This window comes from Ambystoma mexicanum, chromosome 12, assembly GCF_040938575.1.
Source record: "Ambystoma mexicanum isolate Mex_15411 chromosome 12, UKY_AmexF1_1, whole genome shotgun sequence".
Taxonomy (NCBI): Eukaryota; Metazoa; Chordata; class Amphibia; order Caudata; family Ambystomatidae; genus Ambystoma; species Ambystoma mexicanum.
The window spans coordinates 649,155,055-649,171,496 of NC_090936.1; the positions used below are offsets into that span (position 1 = coordinate 649,155,055).

The following is a 16,442-nucleotide window of genomic DNA, read 5'->3' on the forward strand; positions in this document are numbered from 1 at the left end:
TTTTCGGTCAAATAGAGCCTCAAGCTCCACCGTCTCTACATCCGATTAACGGGGATCCATGTCGGATATTTCTACGCCCCTCAAGGGTGAATATTTTGTCGAGTTACCCTTCTTGGAGGATTCCAGAAGTTTCTGCGGCCTACCTGAAAATGGCCCAGGAGAAAGGAAGCTTGACGCCGGAAAGCTGTTCAGGGTCTGCCCTGGATGCCAGCTACAGAATGTGTTCAAGGAGGACTAGCATTCGAAATGTCTCTACTGCCTTCATGAGGACAAAACGCACGTGGAGAAGGACTGTGCGTTTTGGAGGAACATGTCAGAACGGACCATCAGGGACCGACACCTTCGTCTCTCCAACTGGCTGGAAGGAAGGAGTCCGTCAGGTGAGAAGAAGAAGAAGTAGTCCGAGCGGTCTTCTAAGTCCTGTGAGGACGCCCCGGCGACGGGGGCCCAACAGAAGGCAAAGCACCGCGAGTCCGCGGGCACCGGGAGCGCCAAAAGGTCGGGCTCTTCGGCTGCCAGGCAGGGTGCGCCTTCCCCGGCACCATCAACCACGAGCCAACGCTCTGGTTCGGGGAAGAGGAAATCTGAGAACCTGGGTAAGCCTCTGGAAAGGCCCCGGTCGATCTCGAAGGATTCGGCCGAGGGGGAGCGAGGTGGTGACCCTCCCCCCAGGGTGAAGGCCTCAAATGCGCCTAAAGCGGTGAAGGCCTTGATTCACCCGGCCAAGGCCTCTATCGAGGGAGTCGCGGCGGCCCTGGCGCAGCCTGTGGAGGTTACACCAGTGGAGGCGACCTCGGGGCCCAGAGTCTCCCTGCCTCCGCGGAGGGAAGCCTCTTTCAGACCTATCGAAAAGACTCCCGTGAAGACCCCGGTGGAAAAAGAGGGGGGGCGGTGGCCATTGTGGACACGGACACAACATCCGAGGAGGAGTTGGCAGAAGTCCTACAGGGCCTCGATAAGGGCGTCGAGGAGGCACGTCCCCACGGGAGGGATCCCGATGAGGGTGACGATGAAAGTGACGGCAGCACTGGCAAGGGTCCTAGTCAGCCGTCGCTAGCGTCGCTTCGGGAGCCGCAGGATAACTCGGCGGCCATTTTGTTGGCGATACAATCCTTATGTTCAGAGATAAGGACGAGATTGCCCTTACCACAGACAGAGGACCCGGTACCAGGACCGGCGGAGGAACCAGAGCCGGTCCCGGCAGGAAGCCCCCCGAACAAGAGAAGACGGATCCACCCAGCCCCGCCTTCTCAGCCCTCGCGGCCTTTACCCACGTCCCCCGTCCCTGGGGATGACACAGGAACAGACACGGCCACGACGGGTACCGACGACGACGGCGGTGACGAAGGGACGGAGCTCCCATCACCAGCCCGGGCCTCCCCGTCCGATGAGATCGGATCTTTCCACGCAATGATCGCCAGGGCATCCGAGCTTTTTCAGCTCTGCCCCGAGGAGAAGAAGAAGGAAGGTTTCCTTTACCAAATGCGCGAGGCCAGGAGGAAGTCAGTCCTCGCTGTGTCTCTGCTGGGTGACATCTGGGACGAGGGTCTCACCCTTCTCAAGAACCTTTCTACGACAGCTGCCGAGAAGGATCGGTACGAGAAGAAGTACCGGGTCCCCGACACGGCCCCTCTGTGCCTTAGGGCACAACCTACCCCGAACTCGGTCGTCTCAGCGGCGGCCAAGGAAAAAGCGGGGGGGGGGCGTCGTCTCAACGTCAACTTCCCTGCTGGACGGCGAAGGGAAGAAGCTGGACGCAATGGGACGAGTTATCTCGTCGCCGGCAACAACGATTAAGGCGGCCAACGCCCTCGCGATCGTGGCCCGCTACGACAGGGAGTTATGGTTCAGGATTTCCTACCAGATGACGAGAGGGCCGAGGCCCTGGAGATCCTGCAAGAAGCCGAAGTGGTGTGGGACCACGCCATTACGGTGGCAACGGACATTGCCGACACCGGTTTCTGCCAGCTAGGCAACAGCGTTTGCCTTAGACAACAAGGTTGGCTCAAGGCGACGGATTTCTGCCAGGATGTGCAAGCCAAGGTGCTGGACATCTGGACATGCCGTTCGACGGGAACAACCTGTTTGGGGAAAAGGGTGGCTGAGTCCCTCCAAGCCATCACGGCGGACACAGAGACTGCTAGGGCCCTAGGCGTCCTCCGGCAACGGAGGCCGTCCTTTTCGGAGCGCCGGAGGCATGCAGAGTGCCGGCGGTGGCTCCTCTACGTACCGCCAAGCGGCCCGCTCCTAGTCGCAGGAAGCCTATAGAGGACAAGGCAAGTCGGGGGGGACCCCACCGTCGTCGCCAGGCAGGCCAAGGCGGCAAGGTGTCCGCCAAGCAAGATTGAACCGACAGCGGGGTCGGGCCCCCACCGAAGCACCCCGGTGGGAGGCCGGCTGGCAAAGTTAGTCAGCGTGTGGGAGTCCATCTCCACCGACCGTTGGGTGCTGGACGCCCTGGCCCAGGGGCACGCCCTCGAATTTCTAAAAAAGTTCCACCGCATTCCACCAGTGGTCAGGAAGGAAAATCACGTCCCTCAACTACTCTTGGAGGTGAGGGCGTTGCTCAGTAAAGGTGCCATATATATGTGTATACTCAAGGTACATCCTAGTAAAAAAGAAGACAGGAGGTTGGCGCCCCATCTTGGGCCTACGACGGCTGAACAAATACATCAAGGCACAGAAATTCCGTATGGTCACCCTCCAGCACGTGCTGGGACAGCTGGAGGAGGGCAATTTCCTGTCGTCGTTGGATTTGGAGGATGCGTACTTCCACATCCCCATTCTGAAAGGTCACCGAAAGTTCCTCAGGTTTGTGGTCCAAGGACGGCACTACCAGTTCAAGGCCCTCCCGTTCGGATTGAAGTCGGCACCCAGAGTGTTCACCAAGTGCCTCGCACCGGTGGTGGCGCAGCTGCGCCTGAACGGGATCCACGTCTACCCCTACCTGGACAACTGGCTCATCCGAGCAGGGACAATGGAGCTTGCCGTGAATCACACAGCAAAGACCGTCCAGCTGCTCTCGGACCTGGGAATCTCCATCAACTTTCCCAAATCCCACCTGGTCCCGTCGCAAGTCGCACTGTTCTTGGGAGCAAAGCTCAACACAGTGGCGCGCCTGGCCTCACCGTGGGAAGAAAGGACGGAGGCCATCCTGGGCAAGGTGCAGTGCCTGCTGGCCACGGACATGGCCAGGGTGAGGTCCATCAAGTCCCTCCTCGGGATGATGTCCTCCTGCATATATCTCGTGCGCCTGTGCAGGCTTCGGATGCGCCCTCTGCAAGAGTTCCTCGACTCCCGCTGGATCCAAGCGACGGGCAGCTTCGAGGACAGAATCCCGCTCAACGAGACCTTCCGACGAGCGATCCGGTGATTGGGCACCCGTGCTCATCTGACGGCGGGCACAGACTTTCAGACCCCATCCCACCATATAACGGTGACGACGGATGCCTCCCTGGAAGGGTGGGGAGCGCACACCGGACAACTTCAAGCGCGAGGCCTTTGGCTCCCGGAGGAGAAGACGCTCCACATCAACATCCTGGAGCTCCGTGCAGTGTTCTCCCGTCCCTCAAGGGCAAGGTGGTGAGAATCTTCACCGACAACACCACCACAATGTTCTACATCCGGAAGCAGGGGGGAACCAGATCCCCAGCCCTCTCCAAGGAAACCCAGGATCTGTGGCATTGGGCCGTCGCCCAAGGGATGTTTCCGGTGCCCTTTCATCTGTCAGGGATAAAAAACACCATCACCGACTCACTCAGAAGGGAGCTGCGCTCGTGCCACGAGTAGGAACTACGTCAGGATCAAGTGGATCGACTCTTCTGGCGATGGGGAAAACCCCACATCGACCTGTTTGCGACAGCGACGAACTCCAAGTGCCAGAGGTTCGCCAGCAGGTTTCCCCAGCCGAGGAGCATGGGCGATGCTTTCTCGTTCCCCTGGGAAGGCCTGTTACTTTATGCGTTCCCTCCGTTGCCGTTGCTGCACCGACTCGCCAACCAGCTCAAGAGGTCCCGGTGCAGGATGATCCGGGTCGCACCGGCGTGGCCGAGGCAGATCTGGTTCCCGGACCTTCTGGACTTGTCAGCGTCCCCACCAGTCAAGCTGCCGGCGGACTCGGATCTTCTCTCCAAAGAAGGAGGCGCCATACTTCATCACAACCCGGAGTCGCTGAACTTGCAGGCCTGGCTCCTGCAGCGCTAGAGTTTGGAGGGTACGATATCCCGGCTGACTGCAGAGAGGTCCTTGCAAGTGGAAGAAGATTAACCCTCTACGGGGCTTACCTGGACTCTTTGGCAGCGTAATACCCTTTCAGCCTGTAGACCTGATACCTGGAAACCTTTAGGAATCTTTTTCTGTGAGGACAGATGGATAACAACAATAGATATGCTGTAAAAACTATTAACTGTGATAACTACTGGATGAGTTGTGTATAAACACCTACAAATTACCCCCTCCGTCTAACTCTGGTGCTAAATTCCCTTCTCACCTGTGTTTTTTAATTGTGGAGCTCTCATCCTGCTTTCAACAGGGGCGCGTTGATATGGTGAGACAATCGCTAAACTTGGTATGCTGAAGAACTCAATAATTCTTTGAAGGTGAGTGTCTATCTTTGAAAGAATGAGTCTTTAGGTAGGTAAGCAGATGAAGACACTATAGTCCTTAAGAGTTTTAAATGATTCCTATGTTGGAGATATCTCTCATACTCATTTCTTTTGTCTTTTCCCTTTTTCGCAGGTTCTAGGTGTTAGGCAGAAACCTGTGCAGTTCCCTCTGGGACCACTGCAAAAGATTTAGGACTACAGGTGTTTGGCAGTAAACCCACTTGGTAGCAGTCTGTACCACATAGATTCACTTGGTAGCTGTGGCTGAGCAGTCAGACTTCCCTCAAGAAGAGTTAGGCAGTATACAGAGTATTCACAATAGGTCAAGAGAGCACAATAGAACAAGTAAACACTGACCAGGGCTTGGTGTAAAAGAGATATAATTATTTATTTAAAACCACATCTAGAAAAACACACAGGCACTAATAGTAAGCAATTCAAAAACACGGTCACTAAAAGATATACACTCCCTTAAAAGAATACTAGACAAGTCTTAAGTAAAGCCCCACTTTTTTTCAGACAGCGGTGAGCGCTTAACGTGGATGGCACTCTAATAATTCCTTTTAAAGAGGGAGAGAAAAGCAGAGAATAAATTGAAACAGATCCCAACACTTTTTCACAAACACAACAAGAGAGGAAGGCAAAGTAACACCGTGAATTCAGAGTCAGTAGGCCGGATCCGCTTTAAGAGGATCAAAACGAAATGTGTCCAAGGTCAATCGGTTGCAGTGCACAAAAGTCTTGTAACGGTTCAAAAAGGAATTGGACCAAAGAAAGGGACCAGTTAGAAGGTCAAGGCGGCCAGCCCAGTCCAGAAGGTTAAGGGGTTAATATTACCTTGTAGCAATCTTTAGAAAGGGAGGCCTGGCGGACACGGTACCTCAAAGTGGTGAGAACACTCCAGCGGGGGCAGTTGTTCTTGGCAGCGGATGCAAGTCGGTGCTTTGTCCGTGGGAAGAGAGGATCTCGTCGGGGAGGAAGACAGGAGTCCGTTGCACTGCCAGGGAAGAAACCAGCCGCAGAGTTTCTCAGGTACAAGGAGCGGTCCGTTGATTCGCGGTCCAGTGATAAGTGGCTATCCGGTTGCCGAGGTGCTTGGCACGGGCAGTTCGACCACAAACCGGTCTGGGGTGTGAAGAAAAGAAGGTAAACTGGTTGTGCCCACCAGTCAGGGGAAAAAGCCTCTCCAGCCGGGAGATCTTCTCTGTCGTCGGGAAATGGTGAGTAGGTTCTGCAGGGCTCCACCGGTGGTGTCGTTGTGGTAGGTCGGCTCAGCTTCTCCCTCGTCGGATTCTCAGGTCCTATGGCGACTTCTGAAGTTCCAGTCCCCAAAGCCCTGCTTTTATGCAGCATTACCCCCATTCACTCAGCCTAGCTGTCAATCAAACATGCTAAGTGGTGAGCCGGCCGGCTCACCACTTGGGCCAATCACACAAGAGTGTGACTTGAGTTACCAAGGTAACTCAGTCCAGGGTACCCAGACAGAGTGGCACCACTTTTGGAGGCTTCTGTGGAGAAGCCCGCCAAAAAGTGGAACAAAGGGCTCGGCTTGGGTTGGAGCCACAGAAGAGAACACAAACGTCATTTTAGAATCGAGTCCTGGCAAAAAATACCAACCGGCGAATTAATATTAATTAAATAAACCGGCGGTATGTTCGAGGCTATGAGAATTAAATAATTAAAGTTGGTAGCCTCGAACAATGGGAAAATCCCATAGGGAAATATTTGCGGTCGAATATAAAAAGTAGTTTCCACTGCCACCAGCCAAAACTCGATCAGGGGGGACGGAGACGTGCCCCCTCGACTAACAGACCCCGGGGCAATCGAATTGCCCCGACCAGTACGTCCACTATGATGGTTTGTACCGGTTTCTGTTAATAATTTGGGACTAGTAAAGCCAATGGTGACTTTACATGCCCTGGGAGACAGTAGTCAGTCCCAGGGTATGGAGTCTATGGTTGGGTGTCACTATGACACCCCTGTGTTACTGCACGGAGGGTGCTGTGTAACACTCATAGTAAAAACACATGAGACCCTATGGAGTAAAGGAGCCCATAAAACACATTGACAGTCAAAGGAACACCATAAATCATGTCCAAGAGTGGGAGAAAAAGAGTCTCACTCTTGGCAGGAGAAAAAACAAACTCCAGAAATCCAGCAAAGCTGCTGGGGGACTCACTAGGTTAGGAAATTCAGCCTAAAGAGAGAATTCTCCCTAACACTAGGTATTTGGAACGTTGACTAAGAAGGATGCGCGCTTTAAAAGATGAGTTTTTCTTTCTGATGAAGAAACTATATATGCAGAATGGCTGCGACGTTACTAAGGATAAGAAAAAGTTAAAACATAGTTTCGCCAATTCAGAGTAACTGCAACCTTCAACAGTGGAGCGCGGTAACAACTGTGAGGTGATAACTTGAGGAAACTTCAGGTACGTAAGCACATTAAAAACATCTTCTCTTTTAGTCTGTTAAATTCGGTTTTCTATCATTAGATACCTTTTGTGTTTTCTGCAGGTTTTCGGAACGCTGAGGGAAAACCTTCGGAAGATGTTGTGGCTGCATGTGAAACCTCTGACTGAGAAGATGCTGCAAACGGACACATATTCTTCAACGATAATGACAGCAGCGGAGGAAAACTTCTGTCAGGTAAGTCTTATCTGTTATCTGTGATGCTCTGTAATTGTCGCAAGAACTGATATTTCTCTTATCTTTGGTTTCTTTGGGTTCTTTGAGGAAAACGCTGGTAACGTTACACCGCTGTCAGCGGAGCAGATGCGAAGCGCACGTTCCAGCGGAGGCGGGGCTTAAGTAGCCCCCATTGACAAATGAATACTCCTGTGCTGCAGCTTGTAAATGGGTCCCCAGGGTGGCCATCTTTGGAGTATAGAATTACTATTGAAATCCATGGAAGTTTATGGGATTGGATGCTGTGATTGGTATAAATGCCATATGTGCCAGGCTAGCACCCACCTTTGACCGGTTGATTGCTGTAATGTGTTCTGCCTAGCCTGAGTGTTTGAGTGAAGACTAGGTTTTCTGACTGGGATCATGACAATATTCTGGACAGGGGCAGTGTTACCAGGAGACAGAGGAAGAGATACGCATGCGCGTGCTTGTGCAACGGGCACATGTCTCCTCCCACAACTACTTGTAGGTGGTTCACTAAATGCAGACATGCGGTTCGTACTGGTGTGGTACGGATGCCTCCATTGTGAATGCAGATAGGCCGGCCAAGTGCGGTGTCCGTAGGACATCTCCCTTTTGCTTAATTGCGATCATTCCCACCAGTAGTGTGCACCGTTGAGTCATAACAGGATTTTTAAAACAAAGGAAAAGCCACATATACACTCAACTGGAACAATTTACATATCAACCTTCATTTCCACACATTCATAGATACTATTACGAAAGGGAAGGGGTAGCAGAAGTGGATCAGTATTGTGGGGAATTGGGGATTGTACAAGTTGGTTGTGAGGGGTGGAAATGATTTGAGGTAACATCGTAACGTCTGTGATCACACAGATTTTGGGAGGATGGCGGGCTATGAAATGTGGAAGGGGTACACATGCAGTGGTATTTTATTTGGTTCATAATATGTCCTTGTATGTAATCTTTTATGGCGGAAAAATTGTTCACCAATACTTCCATTTTGGCTTCCAGGGTGTCCAGTTTGCTATTTACAGAGTTTCTTTCCTTTCCTGTATCCGTATGCTGTTGTGAAAGGGGTGCCACTTGTGCTGCATTGCTTTTCTTTCTATGTTCTCTTACAGAAAAAAATCTGTTAGTGTGGAAAAGTGCAACATATTTACCTCTGGTCTAGCCCCGCCTGGGCGACCATTTGTCAAACCTAGACAAACTCCTAGGGGGGTGTGGATCACTATGCCCCCCCCCTGCTCTTGTATCTCAGGGCCTTTGTGCACTGTGTTACTCCTATCTTACTCCTATGGACACACTAACATAAGACACTGTTACGCTCACCTGGTTCCCACGGGGGCGTCGACCAGAACTGGGCCGCTGTTGTTTCCACCAGCGTGACGTGTAGCGCCGAGATGACTTACTGGACTGGCCCACTCAGCCTAGTTTGTCTGGCTCGCAGGAATATTCTTCTGCAAAGGAGAAGAAGAGGAATTAACCACCCGTGGAATTGAGTGTCAACCCACCTTCCCCACTCCCGTTGTCTTCACACAGATCACTCTTGATGTCCGCTCCTTAGTCTCACCTAATGGTTTGGAAGGATGAGCTCTCCATCCTGCGTCGACCGCAGGGGCGCGTTGATGACCAGTTACTTCACTGGCATAGAGGAATTGGTGAGTTCCAGTATTGACTCTAAAGTCCAATTGTTCATAAGAGTTCAAATGTCTGATCTTCACTCTGTCCGATTCCTTGCAGGTTGCCGATTAATCCACTTGAAGATTTCCAAATGGCAATTGGTAAGATTCAGGTAAGTCTATTGTGTTTTTCCCCTTAGGGGCCGGGGTACGGCGATGAAGCAGAGTTGACTGCGCCGACCCGAGATGAGGTGAGTACCCCCCGTGGTAAATCAGCTAAGTCCTTGGGGGTAGCTTGTATAGCCTTAGAAAGTCCCCTTGCTCACCTTGCTGTCTTTGTCTCCTTAGGTGTCGGAGGGCGGCCGCGAGATGGAGAGAGCGTGATGGAATGCTGAAGTACCGCCAAGCAGGTGAGTTCAGCGTGGCGCCGTAGGAATGCGAAGCGATGCTTCAAAGACTTCTGTCTTTCAGCTCTGTGGCGAAATGGATCAGGATTCAGGTAAGGATTAAAGTTAAAACTCCTGTTCTAACCTTTATCCTTCTTTTCTTCTTGTTTCAGGAGTCCCAGGACTGAAGCGGGCGTGGCTGAAGACTGGAGCTGCTGAAAACACGGTGAGCGTTACGCTGCAGCAAGCAGAATAACGCGAAGTACGTGTGGCTGTCTGGGCGTGGTTTAAATAGCCTTGGAAGAAGTTCCAGGTAAGTATTCTTCCACAGCCCCACCCAAGTAACAAAATAGTCCCTTCAGTAAAATAGTCCCTCTTAAGCCTCATTTGGCTTGAGTCTTCATGCAGCATGGTCTGCCTCAGGTGAGTATGCAGCATGGTCTGCTTCAGGTAAGTTATCAATAATGAACCTGGCGCCATAGGCGCCAGGACTGCACCCAAACAGCCCCTAACTGGGGCTTTTGGGCATGCTCCAAGTGGCATGATGCCTGCTTCCGGGGCTGCTGGGCCTGGTCTTCCGGGGGCAGGCATCATGACAGACACAAAGAAAACACATGAATCGATTCAACAATAGAAACACTTTTATTCATACATAGCAATGCATGATGCAAACACTACTATAATGCAAATCTCAAATTTGCACCTTTTATGCTTTAGATGCAAATCTACCAGCAATGCAATAACTATAAGCCTTACAGGCTTCTAATGAAAGCAATCTAATAGCAACTCCATTCCACACCATTCCTCTCCATACTTCACACTCTCTCTCTAAGACAAACCCTGTCTGATTACCCATGTATCATGTCAGCCGAAGCTCTGTGTGAGTGTCTGTTCTAATTCCCCATACAAGTGTCTTATTCAGATCAATACTTCCCTCTCCAGCTCACTCTGCCAGTCTGCTCACTCGAACTGCCTCAATGCCACTGCCAAGCTCTCGAACTCTGCTCTCATCAGAATGCTTCCCCAAGCTTCCGAACTCCCAAAGCCATTGGATTCTGCTGCACCAAAAACACTTCGCCCTCAATGGCAACTTCCTTTCATTCGCCTCTCGATCTCATGCCAACCAAACGTCTCTTTCCAAGTCATCTCCATCTACATCTAAAAACTCTAATCTCCTCAGCTCTGGTTATACTATTCAATGATGTACATAAATCTCTATGGTTACACTCGTCACTCTAAGCTATAATGCCTCTCTTTCTGTCTGTCAGCATTTCTTAATGTGAGCAGTGCCTAAATGTCTGTGATGCATGTACTTGTACTTTTCAATCACTGCATGTACTCTACTTTTCAATCACTGCGTGTTCTGGTCATCATGACATTTTCTACATATCTATACCATGCCCGCCTTCTGTCTGTCTGCCTGCGGTCACCATTTTACCATCTCCTCATATTTCTCCATTCAAATCCCTCTCTCCTCGCATGTCTCTCCCTGCAAAAGCTCTCCCTCTCCATGGTGCTGCCTGCCCCCACCTTCTCTCTGTCATAGATTCATAGGTAACCTTTCAGTTTTGAGTACTTTTGATTTTAAGAAAAATTCAGTGGGTGTTGTAGAGTATATTCTATCTACCTATTGCCCAATGAAAAAGGACCAGTTATGCGGATGGGTGATAGTTCTAATGTGATTGTAATATAACTTTGTATTTCATGCACAGAGGAATTCCCAGCTTGAAGACTGGAAGTTGTTCCTAACATGTCATTCTTTGAAAGTTACGAATCCTGGAGAACTACAGTTAAAGTTAACTATAATGTTCTATATAATATTCTATTGTGTTACAGTGATTTTGAAGAGATACTGAATCAACTTCACTGGCCTTTCATTGGACCACTGCAGTGTCAGTCCCCGGCTTTGTCTTCACCATCAAGTTCGGTGGAATTGCTCAGTAACTTAGAAGTACTGTTTTGCCAGCTTTTGAAATTACAAACCTCGTATCCTTTTCACTTCAAAATGTCATGTTGCAGCTGTATTAATTAGCAAATGTGAACAACCCATCTTGTAAAGAATGTACAGTGAACTTTAGGCAAAATGTATTTCTAATGCATGGTATCTCTTTCAGAGCCAGCTGTTCTTTGGAATATGCCTCTATGTAGAAATGCATTGGCTCAATTTGAATTGGCACTGTAAAGCAATCATTTCTCTTCTGTTTTATACAGGCATTGTTTCCAGATTCCTTTCTGACCTTTATTGCTGCTTGCTACACGTAAATAGGTGAAATGTGTTTGGAAGTCTCAGCTTGCTCCTCATGGGTGTATATTTGTTTTGGTAGTAATACATCTTCATTAAAAAAGAATAATTTGTTGACTTGAGCCTCAGTGAACACGCTATTGAGTACTCGGACTGGAAGACCAATTTTCTCTCCCCTCCATGTAAAAAGAGTGCCCTCGTTCCTCGTTCTTTAAAGCAAAGAAGGAGATAAAATGGTTGCTGAAGGGATTCTTCATCCAGTGTTTTTGCTAAAATGTGAAAAATGTGTCATTTGGGGGAATATTACTGCATCCTTGTCTCTATTTGACACGTCTTTGTCTACACACACTTCAAAAACATTTAAAAGAAATGAATATCTCACGACTTTAAGTGGACTACTATGAAGCACTTTTGTAATGTCTAACTGATGTGGTTCCCAGTCTCATTAAAACCTTCTTTAGAAACCTAGGTCTAATTAAGTAAAGAATCCAAGTAACGCTGTGCACATGTTGCCATAATAAACTGCTTTTCACCTCAGTCGCCGGATTATAGCAAAGCCTTTTGACTCACATTAGAGCCTTTCCGTTTTTTTGAGGTATAACTTTGGTTCCGAATTTAGGTTTCCTTTACTTTGTCATACAGCCAAGTGTGGTCCACAAAGAGACACAACACAAGCTGAGGTCAAAACAGATTTTATTCAGCTGAAAGACTGCCCCCTTGGGTCATACTCAAAGCAAAGTGTCAGAATTGTCGCTTTCAGCAGTTAGTGTAATGGTTTCCATAGAAAATTCACAAGGTTTCCGGGTTCCTTCTTGTCACTCAGCCTCTTAAAGTACTCTTTCTGGGTCCCCACATTCACTGTAGAGATGTGTGTCTCCTGCACGAGCTGTTGATAATGGTGGAGCTTCTCAGCAATTTGTGAGAGATACACCTGCGTTTGCCTTCCCTAGTTTCCACAGGCGTGTTTAAGAAGACTCATCTCCCTCTCTTAGGGTCCCAAATTCTTCACTCTGCATTATATCTATACTCCTATTCTAGTCTTTCTCCTTCAAGTTATGCGCCACATGCTTGTTTCCTCCTATCAGCCCTTCACATCAGTATCTCACCCTTTTCCCTCTTCCTTGGGCCAAGCGTGATCTTGTATTCCTTCTTATTCTTGCTCGCCATGACCTTGCGCTTCCTTCTGACTCTTCACTCTAATCTCCACCTGGTGTCCACCCTGAATCTCCTTCTAGTGTCCTCCCCGAATCTCCTCCTAGTGTCCTACCCGAATCTCCTCCCGATCTCTCAGCCCAACCTCCACCTGATGTCTCATCTCCCCCTCTCATCTCCAATCTCCCCCTCTAGCCACTCTACTTTAAAACAGATTCCTTGCTGTCCAACCCCCTCCAATCTCCCGCTGCCAGCTTCTTCGCCAAACACCCTCACCCTTTAGTTTGGGACCAGGGTTTATATTGACTCTGTTCTTCCCCCAGGCCTCATTGTTGGGTAATGGTTTGCACCTGGAGCTTCTAGGTAGCTCTTGAAAGGTGTTGGTTCCCTCTAAGCTTTTCCCTCTTGCAGGTGTTACGCTGTGTGATTTAGTTATTCCAAATATGGGTGGATCGTGGTTTCAAAATGTCGGTGCACCTTCCTTGATTCTAGCTGCATTTGTGATTGTGCATGTACAAAGACACTGCTGAGCTCAGTGGGGCTGTGACTAGAGCAGAGATTCAGAAGAGCTGCTTTGCAACAAAGATTTTTTTAAATGTGAACCTGTGTGCATGTTGTTTCTCCTTATGTGATTGTCCAATCAGTGTCAGGTGGTACCTACAGTTCAGGTTCTTGGCATTGTACAACACAAGGAATGGCCCTTAAAGGGCCAGCACTGGTTCGCCCTACAGTACAAGACCTTCTCCATTGCATAACATGATGAATGGTTCTTAGAGGGCCAGTACAGTTTCTGCACCTTGTGTGACTGTCCCCTGTCCAATGACCAGGGTTAAGTTTGGGTGAAAAGGGGATCCTCCCCTTGCTTGCCCTTGGTCCATTAACCAGCTTCGGTAAGCCCCTGGTCACTTCAGTGGATAGCCTCAGAGCCAAGCAGGGGGCGTCATCACAACTTTTAGTGATGGTTTTACCTGTCCATTTAAGTTTTTGGTCAACAGTTTTCTTTTCAGTGCACAATCGAGTTTAAAACCAAGCTTTTCAAATATTAATTTATGTACTCAAATAAGATGGAGATTGAGATTACTCTCAGGTTTAGCAATCCTCAAATTGACATTTTTAGCCCTGTGGTAAAGCAATGGATACATTATCTCTCATCCGCTTAAGGCAGAGATAGGTCTAACAGTATTAGGTTGATTAGATCTGACTTTCCTTGATCGGGAGAAAACTAGTGCAACAGAAACTACTACCCCCTGACCGGCTTACTAGCAGGCAACACTATTGTTGTGGGCCTACCCTTAGAGTATCTATGCAACGATATTTGTTACCCATGTCTGTATGATAAACATTAGATGTTATTGCCAGTACATATAATGCCAGTAAGACTGAGATCCTCCTCATCAGTACACCTGCTCCCTCCTTTCCTCTCTCTCTCTCTCTCTCTCTCTCTCTCTCTCTCTCTCTCTCTCTCTCTCTCTCTCTCTCTCTCTCGCCTCCCACTCTGGGCCCTCTTCTTGCTCCTTCCTGTGAGGCTAAGAACCTTGGTGTCATCTTCGGCTCCACCCTCTCCTTCTCTCCTCACATCTCCGACGTCTCTAAGAAGTCAAGCTATCAGCTGCACCTCCTCAGAGGTATTCTTCATTTTCGCACTTTCCCCCAAAAGCTCACTGTCTCCAGAGCTCTGCTCCTCGCTAGGCTGGATTACTGAAACAGCCTCATTCTATATCTGCCTGCCTCTACGCTTCGGACTTTACAATTTATCCAGAACAGGACTGCAAGACTTGTCCTTGGCCTCAAGCTCAGGGATCGTATCTCTCCAACTCTGAAATCTCTTCATTGGCTCCCTGTGGCTGCAAGGATCAAGTTCTAGACCATTTGCATTGTCTCCAAGACTTTCCAGCGCCTGGAACCGCACTACCTCCAACTTTCTCTTCCTAAACATCATCTCTCTCGAAGTCACTGCTCATCCAACTCCAATTCTCCGAGGGTCAGATGCTTCTCCCAGCAGATAGTGGGGGGTGGGGTGGGTAGATCACTCTCCTCGGCTGGGGCCTCCCTCTGGAACACAAACTTGAGCAGAACCACCTACGGTTCCGGAAGCAACTCAAGACCCTCCTTTTCACTTCTTCTTTTTCTCTTCCTCTCCCCTGCTGATTTCCCAGACTTCTCCACCCACTGGTCACCTGGCTACCCTCTGAACTCTGGTCCAGGCTCCTGCATGTCCAGTTGCCCTCCCACTGCCCCCCGGGATCCCCCAGCACTTAAGGGTCTGTACATGCAACCCTACAGTCCCTTCTCTCTGCACTTATGAGCCACCTGCTAGCTGCACTTATTTAGATACCTGCACATCTCCTTCCCATCCACCCCCCGGTACTTCTCCTCTCCCTCTTCCCTGCACTTGCCTGATCTGAATGACACATGACCTAGTAAAATCGTTGTTTTGTCCTCTTTTTGTTTCTCCCTCCTTCCCTTATCGCGCCTAGAAACACTTGTGTACAGGCGCATTATAAATGCCATATCATATCATTAATATCTTCTCTACACAACTTTATCACTACACCAACACATATTTTCACTTGCAATATATAGTGTCTTTTATATTCCTAAATAGAAACACATTTAGAATACTCTCACCCTCTTGTTTATCATGTATGTATATTTCTTATCCTGTAGAGGTAATATGAACATTAAAAATGGTATAGTCAAACAATATACTGTTCTCAATATTAGTAATAAAGTACTTTAGTCGATACCCAGTACACTAATCTTCTATTAACTTCTAAAATATGAAACCTACCTACAACCAATCATCAATGTGCTTGTAGCCCTTGTGACACAGTGAACCTTAAATCATACACACATTTGTGATGCCGTGGATTGGCAAACCAGAGTACAGGTGAGGTTATATAAACCAACCTCTCAATGGCCTCTTAGCTTGAAAGGGGTAAATCGTCTGTCAGCAGTGAATGGCTTCTATGGGCAATAAACTAAGAACAACCTAAAAGCAATATACTACAGCCATGGATGGAAAGATTACAGATAAAGCATTTGAAATCCTCTAGAAAGGATTCCTTTCGGCTTTCCTCTGTGGTTAGAGGGAATCTGCTTATCCTGGCCAAAGAAGTATGAGGGGCAGTACAGGTTATATTTGGACACTGTGCCGAAACTCAGTACCACAATAAACTCAGTGTTTCACCAGCAAAGGGAAAGTTGATCGGCTAATCTACCAAAAATATGTCATGGTGTCTCTTATTGGTGTAACCATGGAAAAGTTAAAATTTACGTTTAAAAAATGGGTGAAAATAGCTTATTTCAGCCCCCAAAATATTGAAACAGTAAAAAAAATAGAATTTGGAAAAATTGGCAGTGGTAAATTTTAGTACCATGAGCAATTTACTGTCTCGGGGTCAAGGTATCTAAAACAGTTTGCTTCTTGTTTCCAAGGCAGCTCTGCAATTTAGTGTTGCCCCCCAGCAAACATTACAAATCAAAACAACTGGCTATTTTAGGCCCGTAGACTAGAATTCTAGCCTTTTACATTTTCTGCTTGCTTCTTTTACCCAAGTGGGTCACGTCTTATCAGATTGGTGGTCCTCCAGGCTCAGCCCCCTCAGGATTTGGTAATATAGCTGCTTAGTCCTTCCTGTGACAAGCCAGAAGAAGGACTCAGACCAGAGGAAATGTTTGAATGTAGTTTTATTTAAATTGCGAGAAAACGCCTCACTGACCCTACTACTAAAAGGGCGTTCCCTTCCGAAGTAAACTAAGGTGCTTGTCAACAGTCAAAATAAAAATA

General features: G+C 48.6%; 1 protein-coding gene across 1 annotated transcript in view; it reads left to right on the plus strand.

Annotated features, from left to right (window-relative positions):
- Window positions 1-16,442, plus strand: part of RINT1 (RAD50 interactor 1) — a 1,254,187-nt gene that overhangs the window by 353,677 nt on the left and 884,068 nt on the right. The window contains exon 5 of the mRNA XM_069629127.1: window positions 11,095-11,244. Coding sequence (XP_069485228.1) covers window positions 11,095-11,244 — 150 coding nt within the window. The remainder of the gene's footprint in view (window positions 1-11,094; window positions 11,245-16,442) is intronic.